Below are 27,734 nucleotides of genomic sequence, written 5' to 3' on the forward strand. Positions count from 1 at the left end.
TAGGGGGTTCTAAACAACTAACAGGTCTAGAAAACTCACTCTCTATGTCTCTGTCTACCTCGCTCTCTCTCCAACTCTCTCTTTCTCTCTCCCCTCTCCTTCCTTCTCTCCCCTCCCAGGTACCTGCTTGTTCAGGTGGAGGATGTCAGGGGGCAGGAGGAGGCTGTACAACCTGACCCCGCTGCCCTCTCCCCTGGTCTGAAGTCCTCGTTCCGAGAGGGCCCTCAGATCACCACCACCCAGATCAAAGACAAGCTAGCCGAGCTCTTCACCCCCAACAAACACAAACCACGTGCCACCTCAGACCCCCCTGTCCCAGACCCCCCTACAGAGAGGAAGAAGGGGCGAAGGTGTGCAGGAGGAGGGGTGGACTGGGGGGCAGGGTACATGCCCCGGAGCAGGGTGGAGATTTCGGAGGAGTGTCGACAGGCGTTCACGGCAGCGTGCCACCTTCTGTTGGAGTCTACCACCTTCCCCCTGTACCTGAGTGAGGGGGAGAGCCATGGGCTCTATAACGACATGTTCAACCATACAGGTGATGTCACTGTATGAACTTTTACCCAATAATAGTTGTTTACCCATACCCTAATACGGCTTACTAACAGGGTTGATTTGACTACTTTATGATGCTTAAAGTCAGCACCCTGATATACTTTCCTAATCGTTGAACATATTGAATGTGAAGTCACCAACATGTTTTTTTTTTATCTTACAGTTGAAATCGGAAGTTTACATACACCTGAGCCAAATACATTTAAAATCAGTTTTTCACAATTCCTGACATTTAATCCTAGTAAAAATTGCCTGTCTTAGGTCAGTTAGGATCACCACTTTATTTTAAGAATGTGAAATGTCAGAAGAATAGTAGAGAGTGATTTATTTAAGCTTTTATTTCTTTCATCACATTCCCAGTGGGTCAGAAGTTTACATACACTCAATTACTATTTGGTAGCATTGCCTTTAAATTGTTTAACTTGGGTCAAATGTTTCGGGTAGCCTTCCATAACCTTCCTACAATAAGTTGGGTGAATTGTGGCCCATTCCTCCTGACAGAGCTTGTGTAACTGAGTCAGGTTTGTAGGCCTCCTTGCTCGCACATGCTTTTTCAATTCTGCCCACACATTTCCTATAGGATTGTGGTCAGGTCTTTGTGATGGCCACTCCAATACCCTGACTTTGTTGTCCTTAATTCATTTTGCCCCAACTTTGGAAGTATGCTTGGGGTCATTGTCCATTTGGAAGACCCATTTGCGACCAAGCTTTAACTTCCTGACTGATGTCTTGAGATGTTGCTTCAATATCCACATAATTTTACTTTCTGATGATGCCATCTATTTTGTTTAGCGCACCAGACCCTCCTGCAGCAAAGCACACCCACAACATGATGCTGCCACCCCCGTGCTTCACGGTTGGGATGGTGTTCTTCGGCTTGCAAGCTTCCCCCTTTTTTCCTTCGAACATAACAATGGTCACTATGGCCAAACAGTTCTATTTTTGTTTCATCAGACCAGAGGACATTTCTCCAAAAAGTACGATCTTTGTCCCCATGTGCAGTTGCAAACCGTAGTCTGGCTTTTTTATGGTGGTTTTGGAGCATTGGCTTCTTCCTTGCTGAGCGGCCTTTCAGGTTATGTCGATATAGGACGCGTTTTACTGTGGATATAGATACTTTTGAACCTGTTTCCTCCAGCATCTTCACAAGGTCCTTTGCTGTTGTTCTGGGATTGATTTGCACTTTTCGCACCAAAGTACATTCATCTCTAGGAGACAGAACGCGTCTCCTTCCTGAGCGGTATGACGGCTGCGTGGTCCCATGGTGTTTAGACTTGCGTACTATTGTTTGTACAGATGAATGTGGTCCCTTCAGGCGTTTGGAAATTGCTCTCAAGGATGAACCAGACTTGTGGAGGTCTACAATTTTTTTCTCTGTCTTGGCTGATTTCTTTTGATTTTCCCATGATGTCAAGCAAAGAGGCACTGAGTTTGAAGTTAGGCCTTGAAATACATCCACAGGTACACCTCCAATTGACTCGAATTATGTAAATTAGCCTATCAGAAGCTTCTAAAGACATGACATCATTTTCTGGAATTTTCCAAGCTGTTTAAAGGCACAGTCAACTTAGTGTATGTAAACTTCTGACCCACTGGAATTGTGATACAGTGAATTATATGAAGTAATCTGTCTGTAAACAATTGTTGGAAAAATTTTGTGTGTCATGCACAAAGTAGATGTCCTAACCGACTTGCCAAAACTATAGTTTGTTAAGTGGTTGAAGAGTGGTTGAAAAACGAGTTTTAATGATTCCAACCTAAGTGTATGTAAACTTCCGACTTCAACTGAATGTGTTTCTCTTCAGGCAGTGATGTAGACAGCCTGCCTGTGTGGCTGAGGTCCTTGATGACTCTGTGTTGCCTGTCGAGGGACTACCACGTGCAGCACACGGCCATGTCGTCTCTGCTGGAGCTCATCAACCACTCCCAGTCCCTGGCCCTGGTCATTCAGGACAAGACCAGGCGCTACCAGGCCAGCGATGCTAACCCCCTCAGTGGGCGGCTGCAGATGGTCACTATTCCCCCCATCTACCCAGGCCTGCTAAGCACCATCGAGCAGGGCACAGACTTCTACCAGGTCAGGAAACAATTGTCTGCCATGGCAGTTGGCTTGTATTACTGCCACATGAAGAGGGAACATATAAGGGGGCCTAGCTGGTCCGATGTGTTACTGTATAATATGATGAAATATGTCAATTTCCTTACTGAAGATGTCGTCTGTAAAACTCACTTGTACAACAGCATCATCACCTTTTATGTCCGCTGCCTATTACCTCACCAGATCAAGAATGTTTGTCATATGATGATGCTGCCTTCAGTTGATCCAAATGAACACCAATCAACCTCACCTCTAACCTTAGACCTCTGTGACCCCATGCAGCGGGTGGCCCAGGTGCTATGGGGTCAGCTGGACGTGGAGCGTCGAGAGCAGCACACCTCCTGTGTGGAGCTCTTCTATCGGCTCCACTGCTTGGCCCCCTCCGCATCCATCTGTGAGGACATCGTCTGCCAGGCTTTATTGCACAGAGACAAGGTACAGAACACACACATATACACACACTAACAAGAGTTTACCGTACTATCAAACAAATTGTGCACTACACGCCTACTGCAAAGATCCATCCTATACCACTATAGCAGGGTTCGGCAAAATGCAGCCCACGGGCCAAAACCGGCCCACAAGTGAATTGTTTAGGCCCCCAAAGTTTTTTGTTAAACAAATAATATATATGTTGGTTTTTGGTAAAATACTGTAAAATCTCCTGGAATTCATCTAAAAATGTGTTTAATTTAGGAAATCTGTTCCCAATAGAGTTTTCCCGGTGTTTTACAAATGTTCCATCCCGAGAATAAATCAGTTTTCTCCTAGATAATCCGGTATTTCCCGCCAAAACCGGAAGTGTCATTATAAAGCATATAAATATGTCTGGATTTCATTCAAGCTATGATCAGCATGAAAATTCAAGCCTGATGCTACCTGAGCCTGATGAGTCATACACTACAGACATTTTATGTACCCTACATTAAAGACATTTTATGAGCCCAAGCCCAAATTATTGTGCCGTCATCCAATACATAGCCTATGGTGACTCCCTGCTTAGTCTAGCTTTTCCCGAGACTCCAAGAGCTAAGGAGTGTTTTTTTAAGGAGAGAGGCCAGCAGAGCGCAGCTGCGTATTGAGCAAGAGGCTATAAATTAGAACTGTATGCATAACCTTTCATTCATGAGCTAAAGGCTATACTGCATTGAATTTATTACCTGAAAGAGGTAGGCTAGAACATCTATATATCTATCTATCGTGAACAGGAATATCTATTTTGTATTTTGATTGGAATTGATGAAGAGACAAAATGACAGTGAGTGCTCAAGTGCGCACTGATTTAAAGCAATTATATTCGAGTGTTAGGCTGTTTTTTAAAACTCTGCAGATGCAAATATCACAAAAGTATCTTTAGGCTACAATTAAAAAGTAAGGTGGCCCCTTGGTGATGTGTAAATTAGTCCTTATATTATATACTGTAACATAGGCTTTGCTGTAGCAAATGTAGGCTTGTCACAAGAAAATAAGTTACTATGATAAGATGATTCATGTATTGTGAACTGCGCTCCATAGCTTAATGAGATGCACTGTCTGTCCCCACCCTGAGCGTTGATGATTGATAATGCAGATTATTATTTTTCTTTATTTAACTTTATTTAAGTCAGTTAAGAACAAATTCTTAGTTCCAATGACAGCCTACCAAAAGGCCTCCTGCGGGGACAGGGGATTAAAAATAAAAAATAAAAATAAAGAACATAAACACACATCACGACGAGAGACACCACAACACTACATAACGAGAGACCTAAGACAACAACATAGCATGGCAGCAACACAACATGACAACAACATGGTAGCAACACAACATGGCAACAACATGGTAGTAACACATGGCAACAACATGGTAGCAACACGACAACAACATGGCAGCAGCACAACATCGTAGCAGCACGAAAGATGGTACAAACATTATTAGGCACAGACAACAGCACAAAGGGCAAGAAGGTAGAGACAACAATACTTCATGTGAAGCAGCCACAACTGTCAGTAAGAGTGTCCATGATTGAGTATTTGAATGAAGAGATGGAGAAACTGTCCAGTTTGAGTGTTTGTTGCAGCTCGTTCCAGTCACTAGCTGCAGCAAACTGAAACGAGGAGCGACCCAGGGATGTGTGTGCTTTGGGGACCTTTAACAGAATGTGACTGGCAGAACGGGTGTTGTATGTGGAGGATGAGGGCTGCAGTAGGTATCTCAGATGGGGGGAGTGAGGCCTACGAGTGTTTTATAAATAAGCATCAACCAGTGGGTCTTGCAACAGGTATACAGATATGATCCGTTTACAGAGGAATATAGAGTGCAGTGATGTGTCCTATAAGGGGCATTGGTGGCAAATCTGATGGCTGAATGGTGAAGAACATCTAGCCGCTCGAGAGCACCCTTACCTGCCGATCTATAAATTACGTCTCCGTAATCTAGCATGGGTAGGATGGTAGCTGGGGTGAAAGAGGAGCGATTACGATAGAGGAAACCAAGTCTATATTTAACCTTAGCCTGCAGCTTTAATATGTGCTGAGAGAAGGACAGGGCACTGTCTAGCCATACTCCCAAGTACTTGTATGAGGTGACTACCTCAAGCTCTAAACCCTCAGAGGTAGTAATCACAACTGTGGGGAGAGGGGCATTTTTCTTACCAAACCACATGACCTTTGTTTTGGAGGTGTTCGGAACAAGGATAAGGGCAGGGAAAGATTGTTGGACACTAAGAAAGCTTTGTTATAGAGCATTTAACACAAAATCCGGGGAGGGCCCAGCTGAGTGTAAGACTATCATCTGCATATAAGTGGATGAGAGAGCTTCCTACTGCCTGAGCTGTGTTGTTGATGTAAATTGAGAAGAGCGTGGGGGCCTCCCTTGGTGACAGGCAGTGGCTGAGACAGCAGATGTTCTAACTTTATACACTGCACTCTTTGAGAGAGGTAGTTAGCAAACCAGGCCAAAGACCCCTCAGAAACACCAATACTCCTTAGCCGGCCCACAAGAATGGAATGGTCTACCGTATCAAAAGCTTTGGCCAAGTCAATAAAAATAGTAGCACAACATGCTTAGAATCAAGGGCAATGGTGACATCATTGAGGACCTTTAAGGTTGCAGTGACACATCCATAACCTGAGAGGAAAGCAGATTGAATACCAGAGAAAATACTATAGACATCAAGAAAGCCAGTCAGTTGATTATTGACAAGTTTTTCCAACACTTTTGATAAACAGGGCAAAATAGAAATTAGTCTATAACGGTTAGAATCAGCTTGATCTCCCCCTTTAAATAAAGGACGCACAATGGCTGCCTTCCAAGCAATGGGAACCTCCCCAGAGAGGAGAGACAGATTAAAAAGGTCAGAGATGTGCTTGGCGATAATAGGGGCAGCAACCTTAAAGAAGAAAGGGTCTAAACCATCTGACCCAGATGGTTTTTTGGGCTCACATTTAAGGAGCTCCTTTAGCACCTCGGACTCAGTGACTGCCTGCAGGGAGAAACTTTGTAGCGGGGCAGGAGAAAAGAGGGTAGAGCAATGGGGATAGTTGCATTAGAAGGTGTGGGAGATAAGGAAATGTTGGACGGGCAAGGAGGCATGGCTGAGTCAAATAGGAATCCTGACTTAATGAAGTGGTGATTAAGGAGCTCAGCCATGTGCTTCTTGTCAGTAACAACCACATCAACTTTAAGGGACATGGGCAGCTGTGAGGAAGAGGGTTTATTCTCTAGGTCTTTAACCATTTTCCAGAACTTCTTGGGGTTAGACCCACAGAGAGAGAACTGCTCCTTAAAGTAACTAACTTTGGCCTTACGGATAGCCTGAGTGCACTTATTTCTCATTTGCCTGAACGAGAGCCAGTCAGCCTGAGTATGCGTGTGCCGAGCCTCTCGCCAAATGCAATTCTTTAGGTGGAGTAACTGCAAGATCGCGGTCGACCCAGGGGCTGAACCTGTTTTGAATTCTAATTTTCTTTACGGGGGGCATTTGTTAACAATACCACTGAAAGTATTAAAAGAATAGCAGAGAGAAGTCCATAGATAAGTCAGATTTAGACATTGCATATAACTTAACAGATATATTTCACGTCATGCTGTTCATTTAAGTAATTTCTTATAATTTACCGGTTTCTCGCAGTTATTTATTCTTTGAAAAGGTAACCCGGTTCCCGCTATTCAACCCTAGTTCCCAAGCATCCCCCCTCCCCCCAAAAAGAGAGACATGATCAATGTAATCAAGGTATGAAATACAATCTCATTTTGGGAACTCGGGTTGAATAGATTTTCAAATACAATCTCATTTGGGGCTTTGTTGTGGTCAATTTGTAGTGTATCATTTATAATTTTGTTCCGGCCCCCCAACCATCCACTCCGACAGAAATCTAGTTGCCTACCCCTGCCCTACAGCATCCATAACACATTTAAACAAGGCCCTGTAACTAAGAAACCCAGTTTTACACATATCCACCTTACATTGACGAGGAACAAATACATGAAGCCATGCTCATGTGATATGACTAAGACTAAGTTATCCTGTGTGTTTAACTAACATGTAAATGACGTGTGTGTGTTCCTCAGGCTGTACGGTTGGAGGCCCTACACAGGTTCTCAGTGCTGTGGCACCTGACCAGGGACATCCAGTCAAACCGGACCATGTCTCTGAACCGCTCATTTGACCGGTGAGTACAGAGCTGGAGTGCGGTCAGTGGTTTCCTACAACATCACTCTTTACTACCATGGTGAACCTGTTCTCCTTTTCCTCAGATTGCGGAGATGGGATGTGTATCTCCTTCTCCTTATCTCTCTCGCTCCTCTCTCTCTCTCTCTCTCTGGTCACCATTTAAGATTATGTGTGTGTCTCTCTCAGCTCTCTATGACTGACTGTGTATCTCTGTCCCAGATCTCTGTGTGTGGTGGTGGACTGTCTGAACAGCCCAGATGGTTCTGTGAGTGCTGCAGCCCAGTGCTGGCTGGTCAGGGCTCTCTCCCTGCAGGACGTTGTCCGCATCCTGGAGCCTGTTCTGCTGCTGCTGCTCCACCCTTCCACCCAGCGCTGCACCATCCAGAGTGTCAAACAGAACCTCACCGCAGGTATGGGTGTGTTTTGGTGTGTGAAGTGGTGATTGTTGGAGTGTTTAGGGATGTTGCTCTCCTAGTGTGTGTGTGTGTGTGTGTGTGTGTGTGTGTGTGTGTGTGTGTGTGTGTGTGTGTGTGTGTGTGTGTGTGTGTGTTGATACGCTCAGAAATATCTTTCTCTCTGTAGGTATTCCGAAAGATTTAAAGAGCAGAAGTCGAAGCACTACCAATGGTTACACGAACGCCATGACAACCAGCACCCAAACAGATGAAGGTACACTGGGTCACATGATCCTGGTGGACCGGGAGGCCCTGTGGGGGGAGCTAGAGCATGACCCGGAGACAACCAAACCACCGGCCGACTCCACGGGGGTGTCTCGCAGCGATAGCGAAGCGACCGAGGAAGAAAACGAACCGGAGGAAGAGGAGGAGGAGGATGAGAGTGTACACACCGAGTCGAGCGGCGTCCAGGTCTCCACGGAGAACTCTAGCTCTGGCTCCGCCCCTTATGGTAGTAGTGTAGAAGAAGGAAGCATGGTCAACGGCCTGAGGAGGGTGGAATCGGAACACACGCAGGCGTCCGATTCGCTGTCGAGCGAGGAGGAGGAGGACTTGGAGCTTGAAGCCATGGCTCGGTCACGTCTCCTCAAACAGGAGCGTGAGAAGCGGGAAGCCATTGACTCTATGTTCCGCCATGTTCTGCTGTACTCTGTGGCTGGCGGCTGGCCCCGTCTGCTCCACGGCCTGGCCCTGCTGGACAGCCTGTTGAGGAGCAGTGCCCAGCAGCCTCTAGTGAATGCCCTCTCCTCCACCTCCCTGGACACCAGCTCAGCTGCACACCTCAATTTGGTCTCCAACCTGCTCCAGCGCCACCAGCAGGCCCAGGACGGAAGAGGCTTCTACGGACGCCTGCTCTTGCCCAACGCTTCGCCCTCCAGTCCCCTCTCCCTGCTCATCGAGCTGATGGTGTCCCTGTGCCTGAAGTTCCTGCGCTCCCACTACCCGTCCTACCTCACTCTGGACCCCGGGGAGCTGCAGGGGAACAGGGAGGTCCAGGTGAAGAGCGTGGGGGTGCTGACCCGCCTGGTGACACAGCTGGGGATCGTGGCGCGGGGCCAGGGAGACACCTCCACCCAGGGGGAGGCTGGGGTCAGCCCAGAGCCCATCTGTAAGCTGCTGGCCAGGTGTAAGGTGCAGCAGTACGCCCTCCTCACCCTCTCAGCCTCCATGTACATCAGCCAGAGAGGAACGGAGAAGGGCTCTGCCATGGGGGGTGTAGATCTGTTAGATGAACAGGTGGGTCTGTCTGAGGAGAGCCTGGTGAATCTGGGAGGGGGAGGGGGACAAGAGCAGTACCCCTTACAGATGGAGCTGCTCAAGCTCCTACAGGCCCTCATCGTCCTGGAGTACCATGTGTGGCCAGGGGATTCTGGTTTGACCCTGCACTCCGATGAGCCCCGTGACTCCCATGCCTCCTCAGCACTAGCACGGGAATGGCAGACAGCGGTTCTGTTCCAACAGTCCATCAAGGCAACTCAGTACGTCCAAACCCAGCCCATCACAGCCCAGGGGATGTTTGTGTCTGCTGCAGCCCGGGCTCTGCAGCCGCAGTACGGCTATGCCATGCACCCCCACTGGGTGGCGCTGCTTTGCTCGTCTCTGCCATACCTGCGGCGCTCGCTGGGCATCATTGTGGCTCCTCTCATCACTCAGATGTGCAGGAACCTGGACGAGCTGGTCAAACAGTACGATCACGACGGGGGGAAGGCTACACAGAGTCTGATTGGCAGGAAGGAGAACATCGCTCCTGATTATCCTCTCACCCTACTGGAGGGACTGACCACACTCACTCACCACTGTCTACTGGACAACAAGAAGGTGAGGCACACACACACATCCATGCAGTCTGCTGATTTGGCTACATTTACATTTACATTTTAGTCATTTAGCAGACGCTCTTATCCAGAGCGACTTACAGTAGAGTGCATACATTTTATTACATTTTTTACATACTGAGACAAGGATATCCCTACCGGCCAAACCCTCCCTAACCCGGACGACGCTATGCCAATTGTGCGTCGCCCCACGGACCTCCCGGTTGCGGCCGGCTGCGACAGAGCCTGGGCGCGAACCCAGCCCAGCCTGGGCGCGAACCCAGAGACTCTGGTGGCGCAGCTAGCACTGCGATGCAGTGCCCTAGACCACTGCGCCACCCGGGAGGTCTCGATGTACATGGCTACATGTAGGTGGATCACTGTGCCACACACTTAGACACACAGAGTTGAATGCAGAAAACTTTTAAATGTTTCTCTCCCACCTTCTCAGTCCCTGGTGGCTTGTGACCCTGCAGACGTCCGGAACGCCCGCAACGCTGTGATTGAGGAGCTGCCGCACATGCTCAGTAGCATGGCTCTGCTGTGGGGTGTGGTCAAGAGGGAGGAGTCCCAGAGTAGGGGCTCAGACTATTCCCAGACCGCCAGACACACCTCTACTTCTGTCTACTTCAGGAGCTCCAAGGTATGTATGTATGTGTGTGTTGGTGTGTGTGTGTGCATTCTTATGGACAGTAGTGCTGTGATATGTTTTGCATGTGCATTTGTGTGTCACTCTCTGATGGTACTACTCATTGTGTGTGTGTGTGTGTAGACCCTGAGACAGCGTGTGTTGGAGTTCCTGACTCCTCTGACGGGGCAGTACGGGGTGCAGCTAATGGCCTCAGTGGGAGCTGTGTGGAGCAGCCGGAGGAGCAGGAGGAGACACACCAAAAACAAAGTGAGTGCTTTAAAACATCATTATTTATTTAGCAATAAGCGGGTGGGACATGTAGGCTACACACACACATACACTACACTACAAAAGTAAGTGGACACCTGCTCGTCAAACATCTCATTCCAAAATCATGGGCATTAATATGGAGTTGGTCCCCTCTTTGCCGCAATAACAGCCTCCCCTCTTCTAGTGGAAAGCCTTCCCAGATGTTGGAACATTGCTGCAGGGGCTTGCTTCAATTCAGCCACGAGCATTGGTGAGGTCGGTCACTGATGTTGGGCGATTAGGCCTGGCTCGCAGTCGGCGTTCCAATTCATCCCAAAGGTGGTCGATAGGGTTGATGTCAGGGCTCTGTGCAGGCCAGTCAAGTTCTTCCACATCGATCTCGACAAACCATTTCTGTATGGACTTCGCTTTGTGCACAGGGGCATTGTCATGCTGAAACAGGAAAGGGCCTTCCCCAAACTTTTGCCACAAAGTTGGAAGTATGTAATTGGATTTTGTAGCGTTAAGATTTCCCTTCACTGGAACTAAGGGGTCTAGCCTGAACCAAGAAAAACAGCCCTAGACCATTATTCCTCCACTAAACTTTACAGTTGGCACTATGCATTCAGGAAGGGAGCGTTCTCCTGGATCCGCCATACCCACATTCGTCCGTTGGACTGCCACACGGTGAAGCGTGATTCATCACTGAGAGAATGCTTTTCCCTTGCTCCAGTGTCCAATGGCGGCAAGCTTTACACCACTCCAGCTGACTCTTGGCATTGCATCACATGATGATCTTAGGCTTGTGCGCGGCTGCTCGGCCACGGAAACCCATTTAATTAAGCTCCCACCGAACAGTTCCTGTGCTGACGTTGCTTCCAGTGGCAGTTTGGAACTTGGTAGTGAGTGTTGCAACTGAGGACAGACAATTTTTACCCGCTTCAGCACTCGGCGGTCCCGTTCTGTGAGCTTGTGTGGACTACGACTTCTCGGCAGAGCCGTTGTTGCTCAAAGACATTTCCACTTCACAATAACAATACTTACAGTTGACCAGGTCAGCTCTAGCAGGGCAGAAATTGAACGAACTGACTTGTTGGAAAGGTTGCATCCTATGACAGCGTTACATTGAAAGTCACTGAGCTTTTCAGTATGGCCGTTCTACTGACAATGTTTCTATTTGGAGATTGCATGGCTGTGTGCTCGATTTGAAATGTCAGAATCCACTAATTTGAAGGGGTGTCCACATATTTTTGTATATATAGTGTACCTTCATCACACACCCCTGTTTACATGACAACAAGAAGGTGACACACAAAGTAATCCCTCTCTCTCTCCCCCTCACTCTCCCCCCCCCCCCCCCCCCCCTCTATCTCAATCTAGATCTTACCTGTGGCCAGTGAGTCTCGTCTGACCATCGTGGATCTGGTGAAGTCCTTGGGCACGCTCAGTACAGAAAATATCCTGCAGATGGTCAAAGAGGTGGTGAAAAAACCCCACCAGATCAAACGAGACCAGGTACACACACATACACCTAAACATTTGACTGTTTAACCCAGAGATAAATGACACGGTGGTAATCTGAAGGTCATAGTTGATGCAAGTCCTTTTTTTGTTTCCTTCCTCTGTGTGGCAGAAGTCCACCCTGGTAGACATCCCAATGCTACAGTTCAGCTATGCCTACATTCAGAGGTAACAAACTACAACAACAACACAGAGATTCACAGTGTCATGTAGTTAGTAATACACTTCAGTTCTTGCCTATATGTGATAGCATTTAAAAGTGTTTCACCTTCCTCCTCTCTCTGTGTGTGGTAGTATTCCGGCACAGGCACTCCAGGAGAACATGGCGCCCCTCCTCACTCTTCTCAGAGAGTCTGTGCAGCTCAACCTGGCCCCGCCCGGACACTTCCTGCTGCTGGGGTGAGTCAGCAACTTCCTTTCTGTCTGACACATGTACTGTCATTTGTTGTCCAATGCCCATAAACCATTATCAGCAGTGGTGGAAAAAGTACCCAACTGTCATACTTGAGTAAAAGTAAAGATACCTTCAAGTAAAAGTGAAAGTCACTCAGTAAAATATTACTTGAGTAAAAGTCTAAAAGTATTTGGTTAAATAAACTCAGCAAAAAAAGAAATGTCCCTTTTTCAGGACCCTGTCTTTCAAAGATAATTCATAAAAATCCAAGTAACTTCACAGATCTTCATTGTAAAGGGTTTAAACACTGTTTCCCATGCTTGTTCAATGAACCATAAACAATTAATGAACATGCACCTATGGAACGGTCGTTAAGACACTAACAGCTTACAGACGGTAGGCAATTAAGGTCACAGTTATGAAAATTTAGGACACTAAAGAGGCCTTTCTACTGACTCTGAAAAACACCAAAAGAAAGATGCCCAGGGTCCCTGCTCATCTGCGTGAACGTGCCTTAGGCATGCTGCAAGGAGGCATGAGGACTGCAGATGTGGCCAGGGCAATAAATTGCAATGTCTGTACTGTGAGACGCCTAAGACAGGACTACAGGGAGAAAGGACGGACAGCTGATTGTCCTTGCAGTGGCAGACCATGTGTAACAACAACTGCACAGGATCGGTACATCGAAACATCACACCTGCGGGACAGGTACAGGATGGCAACAACATCTGCCCGAGTTACAACGGGAACGCACAATCCCTCCATCAGTGCTCAGACTGTCCGCAATAGGCTGAGAGTGGCTGGACTGAGGGCTTGTAGGCCTGTTGTAAGACATCACCGGCAACAACGTCGCCTATGGGCACAAACCCACCATTGCTGGACCAGACAGGACTGGCAAAAAGTGCTCTTCACTGACGAGTTGCGGTTTTGTCTCACATGGGGTGATGGTCGGATTCTCGTTTATCGTCGAAGGAATGAGTGTTACACCGAGGCCTGTACTCTGGAGCGGGATCGATTTGGAGGTGGAGGGTCCATCATGGTCTGGGGCGGTGTGTCACAGCATCATCGGACTGAGCTTGTTGTCATTGCAGGCAATCTCAACGCTGTGCATTACAGGGAAGACATCATCCTCCCTCATGTGGTACCCTTCCTGTAGGTTCATCCTGACATGACCCTCCAGCATGACAATGCCACCAGCCGAACTGCTCGTTCTGTGCATGATTTCCTCCAGTGTTCTGCCATGGCCAGCGAAGAGCCCATATCTTAATCCCATTGAGCACATCTGAGACCTGTTGGATCGGAGGGTGATGGCTAGGGCCATTCCCCCCAGAAGTGTCCGGGAACTTGCAGGTGCCTTGGTGGACGAGTGGGGTAAAATCTCACAGCATGAACTGGCAAATCTGGTGCAGTCCATGAGAAGGAGGTGCACTGCAGTACTTAATGCAGCTGGTGGCCACACCAGATACTGACTGTTACTTTTGATTTTGACCCCCCCTTTGTTCAGGGACACATTATTCCATTTCTGTTAGTCACATGTCTGTGGAACTTGTTCAGTTTATGTCTCAGTTGTTGAATCTTGTTATGTTCATACAAATACAAAGTTTGCTGAAAATAAACGCAGTTGACAGTGAGAGGACGTTTCTTTTTTTGCTGAGTTTATACTTAAGTATCAAATGGAAAAGTAATTGCTAAAATATACTTAAGTATCAAAAGTATAAATCATTTCAAATTCCTTATAATAAGCAAACCAGAAGGCACTATTTTATTGTTGTTATTTTTTTACAGATAGCCAGGGGCACACTCAAACACTCAGACATAATTTACAAACTAAGTATGTGTGTTTAGTGAGTCTGCCAGATCAGAGGCAGTAGGGATGACCAGTGATATTATTTTCGTACATGCGTGAATTTTACCATTTTCCTGTCCTGCTAATAAGCATTAAAAATGTAACGAGTACTTTTGAGTGTCAGGGAAAATGTATGGAGTAAAAAGTACATGATTTTCTTTAGGAATGTAGTGAAGTTAAAGTAAATAGTAAAGTACAGATACCCATACAAACTACTTAAGTAGTAATTAAAATTATTTTTACCGAAGTACTTTACACCACTGGTTATCAGTCATTAATCTCTGGTCATACCGATTTATTACTATAGATATTGTTCCTAGCATAACACTCTCTGTTTGAAACAATGTTTCTCCTATATGTTTTTACCAAACATAAGTAGAATGTCACACATCTCTCAGATGTGCTTTGGTTTGATACTGTATCATAATCAATAAGATATTATTGCACTCTGGTCTACCAATCCATAATTGTACTGTTATTTTAATTCTCTCCTACCACAGGATCCTCAATGACTTTGTAAACCGGCTCCCCAACCTGGACAATAAGAAGGACACTAGGGATATGCAGGTAAGACATGGGTCACAGTGTCACCATCCTTCAGCCTAATTTACACCTTTCTCTTCCGCACCATCCGCTAGGTCTGTCCTCACGGATTCAGAAACCCCACTTTGCAGAACTGTGCGAAAGGGAGCGGACATTTGATTGAAGTGAAAGGTGTAAATTAGGCTTTAGTGTGAGATTGAAAGGGTACAGTGTGAGATGCATGATGATGGTGGTAATGATGGTGATGCCATGTAGGAGGTGACCCAGAAGATCCTGGAGGCTGTGGGCGGGGTGGCGGGGTCGTCTCTGGAGCAGACCAGCTGGCTCAGCCGTAACCTGGAGGTCAAGAACCAGCCTCAGGTGTGTCCTGAGACAGAGGAGCCATCCGATGAGCTGGACCTGGACCTCTATGGTAACCATGGATACCACACACACACTCACCTGTAGACATCCCTGGTTTCTATCAGGTACAGACTCAAGCCTAGTTTACACCTTGGTCTGATAGGTCCGCTCTAAAGAAATGATGCCATATCAAATGTCCACTCCTGTCTCTATATGTCCACACTTTTCCAGGTGCGGACTGGAGCGGATGTTCAATTGACATTCGATTGAAGCAGTAGGTTAGGCTTCAAACTGGCTCAGAGCTGCTCACATCCTAAACCCTCAGGACATGACTCTCCTCTGTAACCATGGCAACCAAACCCTGACCCCCTTATGCACGTTCCACATTAGCTGAGAAAGGGCCCACCTCAACCAACAGTCTCCTTTCCTCTCTTCTCATTTATTTTTAATTTAACCATTTAACCTTTATTCTCTACTCATCTCTCTTCAGGTCTACATTAGAGTGGACTGAGAGAGTCCACAGACCCATACTGTAACCATGGAAATACAGCACTTCCCCTCTTAGTCCCCCAGTGTAGTGATCGAGGGAGGAAGAAGGACACTTCTCTCAAAAGTGCATTGGGAGAAATGCTTCTCTCCTCTGCTGTTACCATGGCAACCAGACTAGTTCCTCCAGTGACGTAAGAGCACTGCAGCTTCACTGGCATTGGTACTTCATGGGTAGACTCAGGATGTGGTCTGAAGTATGAGATAGAGTTCCTTCCTGATACCCTGAGAAGGTTAAGCCTTGGGTCTGTCCTCAGGGCACGCACTAAAGAAGAAAGTCATAAATATTTATGAGTAACAACACTTCTGTCCCCATCTCCTTCTTTCCCTTTCTCCTCAATTGTCTTCTCTTCTCCAGACTCTGAGGCTCAGGCCAGCACCATGGTCTCTTCCTCAGCCCCTTCTGTGTACAGTGTGCAAGCCCTAGTGCTATTGGCAGAGGTAAGTGTGTTTGTGTGCAACTATGGTTTTCACGCCTATGTATGTGTTTCTGTATATGACAGACCCTCCTCCTCTGCAGGTTCTAGCCCCTCTCCTGGACATGGTGTATCGCAGTGATGAGAAGGAGAAAGCCGTCCCTCTCATCTCTCGCCTCATGTACTACGTCTTCCCTTACCTGAAGAACCACAGTGCTTACAACATGCCCAGTTTCGGTGCGGGTGCCCAGCTTCTGAGCAATCTGAGTGGGTACGCCTACACCAAGAGGGCCTGGAGGAAAGAGGCCTTCGAACTCTACATGGACCCCCTCTTCTTCACCATGGATGTCTCCTGCACCCCCCAGTAAGATTGGATTTGTGTGTGTGTGTGGGTGCGTGTGTACATCACATGTACATTACATGTAAATATTGACATTATTATCATCAGATAAAATGTCAAAAGAAATGGTCTGTTTGACCTCCTCATTTGTTTTCTATAGCTGGAGGTCTATCATCGACCACCTGCTGACCCATGAGAAGACCATGTTCAAAGACCTCATGAGTAAGTAGAGCCACCCAACCCTGTTTGTGTGTTCATGCATGTGTTTGTACGCACGTGCGTGTTAACTCTGTGTGTGTATTGCAGGCATGCAGAGCAGTTCTCTGAAGCTGTTTCCCAGTGCAGAGCAGAAGCCCATGTTACTGAAGCGTCAGGCCTTTGCCATGTTCAGTGGAGAGTTAGACCAGTACCACCTCTACCTGCCCCTCATCCAAGGTGGGTGTGCTTTTTGTGTATTTAGGCATTTCTTTGTGTGTGTGACTGAATGCTTTGCATGAACATTGCTGCTGTGTGTCTGAGTATGTAGACAATGAAATGCGATAGAGAATGTGAGTGTGTGTGTGTGAAATGTTATAAGGTCAATATGAGTCCTTAATTTACAGTATAATGTAATTAGGAATGGGCATTTGAAATGATTTCAGTATTCTAATGATATCATTATATTTTTTCAGATTTCCGGACAGTCCAAATACATGTACAATTTTGTTAACTTTACAAAAATAAATCAATGCTCGTGCAACTCGATAGAGCCGGTTTGCTGTGCTCTGCTTGTGTCAGCAGAAGGGTGGGGGTGGGGCGAGAGAGGAGCAGGGGCCAGTGATCTGTATATAATGACGAGATGCTCATGCTCGTTGTCCCAAAGATGGGCGACAAGCTTAGATCCAAAATAAGCCCATAGAAACGCATTGGGCTTATTTTGGACAGATTTCAGCGGGTGTGTGGGTTTGTGTCCCAAACCAACTTGCACTAGTTAGACAAACTTGTTGCTGCCATATGTTATCTATCATACCAGCTGGTAGTGCTTGTCTTGACTACATCAAATCGTTGTAAAGAAGCTAGCTACATTAGCCAGCTACACTATATATACACTTCAAATTAATGGATTCGGCTATTTCTTTTATTTTTTTATTTTTATTTTTTTTTACCCCCTTTTCTCCCCAATTTTCGTGGTATCCAATCACTAGTAATTACTATCTTGTCTCATCGCTACAACTCCCGTACGGGCTCGGGAGAGACGAAGGTCGAAAGCCATGCGTCCTCCGAAGCACAACCCAACCAAGCCGCACTGCTTCTTAACACAGCGCGCCTCCAACCCGGAAGCCAGCCGCACCAATGTGTCGGAGGAAACACCGTGCACCTGACCCCCTTGGTTAGCGCGCACTGCGCCCGGCCCGCCACAGGAGTCGCTGGAGCGCGATGAGACAAGCATATCCCTACCGGCCAAACCCTCCCTAACCCGGACGACGCTAGGCCAATTGTGCGTCGCCCCACGGACCTCCCGGTCGCGGCCGGCTGCGACAGAGCCTGGGCGCGAACCCAGAGACTCAGGTGGCGCAGCTAGCGCTGCGATGCAGTGCCCTAGACCACTGCGCCACCCGGGAGGCCCCGGATTCGGCTATTTCAGCCACCCGTTGCTGACAAGTGTATAAAATCAACACACAGCCATGCAATCTCCATAGACAAGCATTGGCAATAGAATGGCCTTACTGAAGAGCTCAGTGACTTTCAACGTGGCACCGTCATAGGATGCAACCTTTCCAACAAATCAGTTTATCAAATTTCTACCCTGCTAGAGCTGCCCCGGTCAACAATAAGTGCTGTTATTGTGAAGTGGAAACATCTAGGAGCAACCACGGCTCAGCCTCGAAGTTGTAGGCCACACAAGCTCACAAAACAGGACCGCTGAAGCGCGTCACTCGTAACAATTGTCTGTCCTCGGTTTTAACATTCACTACAGAGTTCCAAACTGCCTCTGGAAGCAACATTAGCACAATAACTGTTCATCGGGAGCTTCATTAAATGGGTTTCCATGGCCGAGCAGCCGCACACAAGCCTAAGATCACCATGCGCAATGCCAAGCATCGGCGGGAGTGGTGAAAAGCTTGCCGCCATTGGATTCTGGAGCAGTGGAAACGTGTTCTCTGGAGTGATGAATCACGCTTCACCATCTGGCAGTCCGACAGACAAATCTGTGTTTGGAGGATGCCAGGAGAACGCTACCTGCCCCAATGCATAGTGCCAAATGTAAAGTTTGGTGGAGGAGGAATAATGGTTCGGGCTAGGCACCTTAGTTCCAGTGAAGGGAAACCTGAACACTGCAGCATACAATGACATTCTAGGCGATTCTGTGCTTCCAACTTTGTGGCAACAGTTTGGGGAAGGCCCTTTCCTGTTTCAGCTTGACAATGCCCTCATGCACAAAGCGCGGTCCATAGAGAAATGGTTTGTCAAGATCGGTGAGGAAGAACTTGACTGGCCTGCACAGAGCCCTGACCTCCACCCCATCGAACACCTTTGGGATGAATTGGAACTCCGACTGCGAGCCTGGCCTAATCGGCCAAAACATCAGTGCCAGTCCTCACTAATACTCTTGTGGCTGAATGGCAGAAAGTACCCGCAGCAATGTTCCAACAGCTAGTGGAAAGCCTTCCCAGAAGAGTGGATGCTGTTATAGCAGCGAAGGGAGGACCAACTCCATATTAATGCCCATGATTTTGGAATGAGATGTTCGACGAGCATGTAGTGTAAGTCATCTAGCTAGCTAAAGTAGCAAGGCTAATTGAGGCTATTTTTCTGCGCTTCCCATCCAATGTTTCCTTTTTATGGGACACACTCATAAAAACTGTAGAATGTAATAGTCTATCCTTGTAGGCTATGTAGCAATGTCACAGATACATATATTTCAGTGGCGGTTAGTGCCGTTTAAGATGTGTTTTTTTTTATGAGCATGGCCTTATTTCTATTACAGCATATTGGATGACTGTCATGTATATTCCATTCACCTAGTTCAATGTACTGTAACAGCCATAGGTTTTGGCTACAACACGATGCTCATATTTTCCCTATACCTATCATGAGGTTGCTACAACCTAGCCTATGAGTGATAGTTTACAATGTAGGTGCACACAGGTCGAGAGAAACATTTTAGGCAGACAGTGACACATGGACAGACAGTGACACATTCAATACCGCCTTGCACACTCTTGCCTGCATCGAGCTTATCTAGGTGTAATCATTAGTCCAACAGTTGCAAGCTAGAGTTTCTATTGGACAAATTAGGGTATGTTTATCCCCGTTCCGAAAGAAACGTTTTTCAACATAATCGGCAGGAATGAATACACCCCTGATCACGCGTAAACACAGTTTACTTTCATAGCAGCCATGTTGTATTCCTTCTCGCATCCAGCGCTCGCCTCCTCTCACCTTTTCCCTTCGCTCGTGTACTTCAATGGACAACACTGTATGTGACCAGGCGAAAAAACCTTTCCAAGCCAAACCATATCATAACTGCTACACACAGTCTACATCATTGTCACCATATTAGCTAAAGTAACGTCATAGTCAACATACTATAGCTAATAGAACTAACATGTTTGCTAGCACAGACTGGAATATGTTCCGGAATTCTTCCGATGGCATTGAGGAGTACACCACATCAGTCACTGGCTTTATCAATAAGTGCATCAAGGCTGTCGTCCCCACAGTGACTGTACGTACATACCCCAACCAGAAGCCATGGAAAGCTGCCGCTTTCAAGGAGCGGGACTCTAACCCGGAAGCTTATAAGAAATCCTGCTATGCCTTCCGACGAACCATCAAACAGACAAAGCGTCAATACAGAACTAAGTTCGAATCATACTACAATGACTCCGGCGCTTGTAGGATGTGGCAGGGCATGCAAACTATTACAGACTACAAAGGGAAGCACAGTCGAGAGCTGCCCAGTGACACGAGCCTACCAGACGAGCTAAATAAATTCTATGCTCACTTCGAGATAGGGAACACTGAAACATGCAATAGAGCATCAGCTGTTCTGGACAACTGTGTGATCACGCTCTCCGCAGCCAATGTGAGTAAGACATTCAAACAGGTCAACATTCACAAGGCCGCAGGGCCAGACGGATTACCAGGACGTGTACTGCGAGCATGCGCTGACCAACTGGCAAGTGTCTTCACTGACATTTTCAACCCCTCCCTGTTTGAGTCTAAAACCAACATGTTTCAAGCAGACCACCATAGTCCCTGTGCCCAAGAACACTAAAATAACCTGCCTAAATGACTACCGACCTGTAGAACTCACGTCTGTAGCCATGAAATGCTTTGAATGGCTGGTCATGGCTCACATCAATATCATTATCCCAGAAACCCTAGACCCACTCCAATTTGCATACCGCACCAACAGATCCACAGATGATGCCATCTCTATTGCACTCCACACTGCCCTTTTCACACCTGGACAAAAGGAACACCTACAGTTGAAGTCGGAAGTTTACATTAACACAATTAACACAACATTTAAACTCAGTTTTTCACAATTCTTGACATTTAATCCTAGTAAAAAATCCCCTGTCTTAGGTCAGTTAGGATCACCACTTTATTTTAAGAATGTGAAATGTCAGAATATTAGTAGAGAGAATGATTTATTTCAGCTTTTATTTCTTTCATCACATTCCCAGTGAGTCAGAAGTTTACATACACTCAATTAGTATTTGGTAGCATTGCCTTTTAAATTGTTTAACTTGGGTCAAACGTTTCAGGTAGCCTTCCACAAGCTTCCCACAATAAGTTGGGTGAATTTTGGCCCATTCCTCCTGACAGCGCGGGTGTAACTGAGTCAGGTTTGTAGGCCTTCTTCATCACACATGCTTTTTCAGTTCTGCCCACACATTTTCTATAGGATTGAGGTCAGGGCTTTGTGATGGCCACTCCAATACCTTGACTGTGTTGTCCTTAAGCCATTTTGCCACAGCTGTGGAAGTATGCTTGGGGTCATTGTCCATTTGGAAGACCCATTTGTGACCAAGCTTTAACTTCCTGACTGATGTCTTAAGATGTTGCTTCAATATATCCACATAATTTTACTTTCTCAAGATACCATCTATTTTGTTTAGTGCACCAGTCCCTCCTGCAGCAAAGCACCCCCACAACATGATACTGCCACCCCCGTGCTTCACGGTTGGGATGGTGTTCTTCGGCTTGCAAGCCTCCCCCTTTTTCCTCCAAACATAAGGATGGTCATTATGGCCAAACAGTTCTATTTTTGTCATTAGACCAGAGGATATTTCTCAAAAAGTACGATCTTTGTCCCCATGTGCAGTTACAAACCATAGTCTGGCTTTTTTATGGTGGTTTTGGAGCAGTGGCTTCTTCCTTGCTGAGCGGCCTTTCAGGTTGTCGATATAGGACTCATTTTACTGTGGATATAGATACTTTTGTACTTGTTTCCTCCAGCATCTTCACAAGGTCCTTTGCTGTTGTTCTGGGATTGATTTTCTCTTTTCGCACCAAAGTACGTTCATCTCTAGGAGACAGAATGCGTCTCCTTCCTGAGCGGTATGACGGCTGCGTGGTCCCATGGTGTTTATACTTGCGTACTATTGTTTGTACAGATGAACGTGGTACCTTCAAGCGTTTGGAAATTGCTCTCAAGGATGAACCATACTTGTGGAGGTCTACAATTTTTTTTCTGAGGTCTTGGCTAATTTCCTTTGATTTTCCCATGATGTCAAGCAAAGAGGTACTGAGTTTGAAGATGGGCCTTGAAATACATCCACAGGTACACCTCCAATTGACTCAAATGATGTAAATCAGCCTATCAGAAGCTTCTAAAGCCATGACTTCATGTTCTGTAATTTTCTAAGCTGTTTAAAGGAACAGTCAACTTAGTGTATGTAAACTTCTGACCCACTGGAATTGTGATGCAGTGAATTATAAGTGAAATAATCTGTCTGTAAACAATTGTTGGAAAAATTACTTGTCATGCACAAAGTTGATGTCCTAACCAACTTGCCAAAACTATAGTTTGTTAACAAGAAATGTGTTGAGTGGTTGAAAAATGAATTTTAATGACTCCAACCTAAGTGTATGTAAACTTCCGACTTCAACTGTATGTGAGAATGCTATTAATTGACTACAGCTCAAAATTCAACACCATAGTGCCCTCAAAGCTCATCACTATGCTAAGTACCCTGGGACTAAGCACCTCCCTCTGCAACTGGATCCTGGACTTCCTGACGGGCCGCCCCCAGGTGGTAAGGGTAGGTAACAACACATCCGCCACTCTGATCCTCAACACAGGGGCCCCTCAGGGGTGCGTGCTCAGCCCCCTCCTGTACTCCCTGTTCACTCTTGACTGCATGGCCAGGCACGACTCCAACACCATTAAGTTTGCTGATGACACAACAGTGGTAGGCCTGATCACCAACAACGATGAGACAGCCTATAGGGAGGAGGTCAGAGACCTGACCGTGTGGTGCAAGGACAACAACCTCTACCTCAGCGTGATCAAGACAAAGGAGATGATTGTGGACTACAGGAAAAGGAGGACAGAGCACGCCCCCATTCTCATCGACGGGCTGTAGTGGAGCAGGTTGAGAGCTTCAAGTTCCTTGGCGTCCACATCACCAACTAACATGGACCAAGCACATCAAGACAGTCACCCTCAGGAGACTGAAAAGATTTGACATGGGTCCTCAGATCCTCAAAAGGTTTTAAAGCTGCACCATCAAGAGCATCCTGACGGGTTGCATCACTTCCTGGTATGGCAATTGCTCGGCATCCAACCGCAAGGCACTACAGAGGGTAGTGCGTACGGCCCAGTACATCACCGGGGCCAAGCTTCCTGCCATCCAGAACTTCTATACCAGGCGGTGTCAGAGGAAGGCCCTAAAATTTCAAAGACTCCAGCCACGCTAGTCATAGACTGTTCTCTCTGCAACCGCACAGCAAGCGATACCGGAGCGCCAAGTCTAGGTCCAAGAGGCTCCTAAATAGCTTCTACCCCCAAGCCATAAGACTCCTGAATAGGTAAGCAAATGCCTACCCAGACTATTTGCATTGCCCCCCGCTCTGGAACGCTGCTGCTACTCTGTTATTACCTACATGTACATATTACCTCAATTACCTCGACACCGGTGCACCTGTACATTGACATTGACTCTGTACCGGTACCCCCTTTATATAGCCCCACTCTTGTTATTTACTGCTGCTCTTTAATTATTTGTTATTCTTATCTCTTACTTTTTTTTTAAATTAAGGTATTTTCTTAACTGCATTGTTGGTTAAGGGCTTGTAAGTAAGCATTTCACTGTAAGGTCTACACCTATTGTATTCGGCTCATGTGACAAATAAAATGTTATTTGATTTATTAAACCCGATACAATCATGCAGTAACGTTAGTGTACAGTCAGTAAGCAGTTTAGCACTGACACCGGCGGGCCCCGTGGCAATTAATTTGTTAAACCTAAACCTTACCTTGACTTGGAAGATTTCCAGTGTTGTGTTGCATAGCCAGCTAGCTAACATAGCATCCCTCTGTTTGAGCAGGGTGTTTGAGTAGGCTAAACTAGCTAGCTGCATTTGCTAGCTAAATAAGTGAAACTGAATTTAATTTTTTTTTTTTTTTATGAAATCTCTCTCGATCTCTCTATGGCTTCTCCTTCATTTTGGAACACTGTTCAACTATTTTATTTCTCTCTGAGTCAACTACTCACCATATTTTATGCTCTGCAGTGCTAGCTCTGTACCTTATGCTTTCAGTACTAGATTAATTCTCTGATTCTTTGATTGGGTGGACAACATGTCAGTTCATGCTGCAAGAGCTCTGATAGGTTGGAGGACGTTCTCTGGAAGTTGTCATAATTACTGTGTAAGTCTATGGAAGGGGGTGAGAACCATGAGCCTCCTAGGTTTTGTATTGAAGTCAATGTACCCAGAGGAGGACGGAAGCTAGCTGTACTCCGGTTACACCATGGTGCTATCCTACAGAGTGATGTTGAGGCTACTGTAGACCTTCATTGTAAAATAGTGTATTTTAATCAATTATTTGGTGGTGTGAATAGTTTTAACTTTTTAAATGTTCAACAATTTATTTTGTAATGTTTTATGGTTCTCCCCTTCCTCCTCTGAGTAGCTTCCACTGATTTTATTTAAATTTCAGACAAGGCCTTTAAAATAAAAGCCTATTTAAAAAATGAATACTCTCTTAAGTAATCGAATACCTATGTACGTTCAGATATTTGAATATTCAAATAACCGTACCCATCCCTAAATGTAATGATGATCTCTCCTCCCATCCTCACTCAGAGCGGCTGACAGAGGCTCTGCGTATGGGTCAGACGCCCTCCGTCTCTGCTCAGATGTTTCTGACGTTCCGTGTTCTTGTGCTGCGGATCTCCCCCCAGCACCTCACCTCCCTCTGGCCAATCATGGTCACAGAACTGGTGAGGAACAACCCCGCCCTGATGACATCACTTCCTGTCACTGTTGATTTCCTGACATGCATTGTTTTTAGCAGAGTTGTGGCATGTAAAAATAAAGTGTTTGTCCAGTCCTGTCTTCTAATGGCGTGTCTCTTCTCTCCGTTTGTCAGATCCGAATATTTGTTCGACTGGAAAAAGCCTTGTTGGACGAAAAAGAGGTGTCAAAGTGAGTCAGTCTACCCATCCATTATTTTATCTACATATATAATGTCAATGTATCAGGCAGTATCTCATGTGAATATCTTGACTATGTTTCATTCAGACTTATTGTGTTGTCTCTTGCTTTTTCTCTGTTCTCCTTCTACTCTGTCTTTCTCTGTCAGGTTGACTAAAGTTGTACGTGGAGCCATGGGGAACGGGCCATTGGCTTTCCCCCAGCCAGAGTTGGACATGTACCTGTCTGCATGCAAGTTCCTGGACACCGCCCTGGCCTTCCCCCCAGAGAAGATGCCCCTCTTTCAGATGTAAGAGCCTCATCGGCTTAGTATCTGCTTCGCATCTATGTAGGGTGTGCTTAGAATGATTACAATTGCATTCCATTCTCTCTGCTCTTGTGTGTGTGTCTGGTGTGTGCATGTGTGTCTAGGTATCGCTGGGCCTTTGTTCCAGAAGTGGATATGAGCTGCTACAGTGGCCCAGAGAATAGTCTCCTGGAGGGAGAGCAGGAGTGCAAACCCCATATTGTCAAAGTACTAGAGGCACTACACCAACGCTACGGAGTAAGGGAACACCCTACCTTGCACTATGCACACTCACACACACACACAGTCTTGTACGACTAATCTTGTGGGGACACACAATTCAGTACCATTCAAAATCCTATTTTCCCTAACCCCTAACCTTAACCAGTGCTCTTACCTTAACCCCAACCTCCTAGCTCCTAACCCTAAACCTAATTCTAACCTTAACCCCCTAGAAATAGCATTTGACCTTGTGGGGACCAACAAAATGTTTGTTTGTTAATTTACTATTCTTGTGGGGAGTTCTGATCCCCACAAGTATAGTTAAACATGTCCACACACACACAGACACTCTCACACAAAACTCACACACACATGCATATCGACAACGCAAACACATATACACACAGATACCAACACAACACAAACGCACATACACACGCGCACACACACACACTTTTACACTCATCATATGCTGCTGCTACTCTATTCTTTATTTGACTCTTCTTTATTTGACCCCAGTCAACTCTTAATTGCTGTTATTGTGAAGTGGAAATGTCTAGGAGCAACAACAGCTCAGCCGCAAAGTGGTAGGCCACACAAGCTCACAGAATGGGACTGCCGGGTGCTAAAACGCGTAAAAATAGTTTTTCCCTTAGTTGCAGCACTCACTACCGACTTCCAAACTGTGTCTGGAAGCAACGAGCAGGTTGTCAACATACTTTTGGTCATGTAGTGTACCTCTCACCTCTGCACATTGATCTGGTTCTGGTACTCACTGGATATACCTCCATTCTTGTGTATTTTATTCCTCACGTGTTACTATTTTATTATTATTATTTCTTAACTATGCATCGTTGGGAAGGGTTTGTAAGCAAGCATTTCATGGATAAGTCTACACCCATTGTATTCGGCGCATGTGACAAATACATTTTGATTTGAACACACACACCGTTATCGAGCAAAATAACACGTCCTTATATACACCATGATAACGAGCTGACTCAATCATGCAGTCCCATCGTCCCTTTCTGATGAGCACATGTATTTTCATTCCAGATGCTGAACGGGCTGAGCGAGGAGTCATCTACGGAGCGTCTGGAGTTCCCCCTCCTCACCCGTCGCTTTCTCACCTCCATCATCCAGCTTGCTCCCTTCCTCCATACACTCTGCTGTTCCTTCCAGGGCACTTCACCCAGCAGCCCTCCAGATTACCCTGTGACAGACTACCCTGCAGCCAACGCCGACCAAGTCCTGAAGAGACTGGAGCACATCACTGAGGAAGAGTTCCTAGACTCCATGGAGAGTTAGAACTCCACCAAGGATCTAAATCTTAGAACGTAGAGGAAATGAGAACTGGAACCATAGAAATGGAATGTGTAGAATGGGCACAACCACTGAAAGCAATGTTGTATTGTAGGTATATACCAGCTAAATTGTCATCTTTTGGGATGTTCTTTTGAATTTTGAATTGTTTACCTTACCTGGTTGAGATTTAACACGTCTATATAGGATATTCTACATTTGAGATACTCGAAAATAATCTAGAATTAACTGACACAAACTGGAATGGCAGTTGGGGCGGCAGGTAGCCTAGTGGTTAGAGCGTTGGACTAGTAACCGAAAGGTTGCAAGATCGAATCACCGAGCTGACAAGGTAAAAATCTGTCGCTCTGCCCCTGAACAAGGCAGTTAAACCACTGTTCCTAGGCCGTCATTGAAAATAAGAATTTGTTCTTAACTGACTTGCCTAGTTAAATAAAGGTGAAATACATTTTAAAAATTAGGCTCTCTCTGAGTACAAGTCTGAATGTGCTGACTTAAAATAAGAGTAGTACTGATACTAGCTAGCTTTTAGAGGTGACACTGGTCATAAAAGAAGCACCACTGTAACCACTGTAACAAAGAGAGAGACCGCAGTACTGACTACTAATTGCTCTACAAAGCTCTCCATAAACCTGCTCCCTCCTATTAGCATATGTTGTAATATATTGCAATGAGACAGGAGTAGATGAGTATACCTGCTGGTCAGTGACTATGGGACCTCTAAGGCTTTTAATAGAGGATGGTTGATTTTTTTTATGTTTAAAAAGCTCTGCTTGTCATCAATCATGTCACAGTTTTATTTGTGGGTAAATTCTTTAATTGGATTTGTGTGCATAGTAATACCTC

The 27,734-nt window shown here is 46.1% G+C and overlaps 1 protein-coding gene across 1 annotated transcript in view; it reads left to right on the forward strand.

Annotated features, from left to right (window-relative positions):
* LOC120064153 (protein dopey-2-like) overlaps nt 1-27,230 on the forward strand; it is a 50,781-nt gene extending 23,551 nt beyond the window's left edge. The window contains 22 exon segments of the mRNA XM_039014526.1: nt 120-535; nt 2,358-2,629; nt 2,933-3,085; nt 7,203-7,303; nt 7,525-7,715; nt 7,888-9,578; nt 10,026-10,217; nt 10,347-10,472; nt 11,835-11,969; nt 12,088-12,143; nt 12,270-12,374; nt 14,716-14,782; nt 15,014-15,170; nt 16,005-16,087; nt 16,167-16,426; nt 16,563-16,624; nt 16,709-16,837; nt 24,707-24,843; nt 24,993-25,048; nt 25,206-25,346; nt 25,469-25,601; nt 26,622-27,230. Coding sequence (XP_038870454.1) covers nt 120-535; nt 2,358-2,629; nt 2,933-3,085; nt 7,203-7,303; nt 7,525-7,715; nt 7,888-9,578; nt 10,026-10,217; nt 10,347-10,472; nt 11,835-11,969; nt 12,088-12,143; nt 12,270-12,374; nt 14,716-14,782; nt 15,014-15,170; nt 16,005-16,087; nt 16,167-16,426; nt 16,563-16,624; nt 16,709-16,837; nt 24,707-24,843; nt 24,993-25,048; nt 25,206-25,346; nt 25,469-25,601; nt 26,622-26,873 — 4,915 coding nt within the window. The 3' untranslated portion in view covers nt 26,874-27,230.
* Nucleotides 27,231-27,734: the final 504 nt, after the last annotated feature.

This window comes from Salvelinus namaycush, chromosome 19 (assembly GCF_016432855.1).
Source record: "Salvelinus namaycush isolate Seneca chromosome 19, SaNama_1.0, whole genome shotgun sequence".
Classification (NCBI taxonomy): domain Eukaryota; kingdom Metazoa; phylum Chordata; class Actinopteri; order Salmoniformes; family Salmonidae; genus Salvelinus; species Salvelinus namaycush.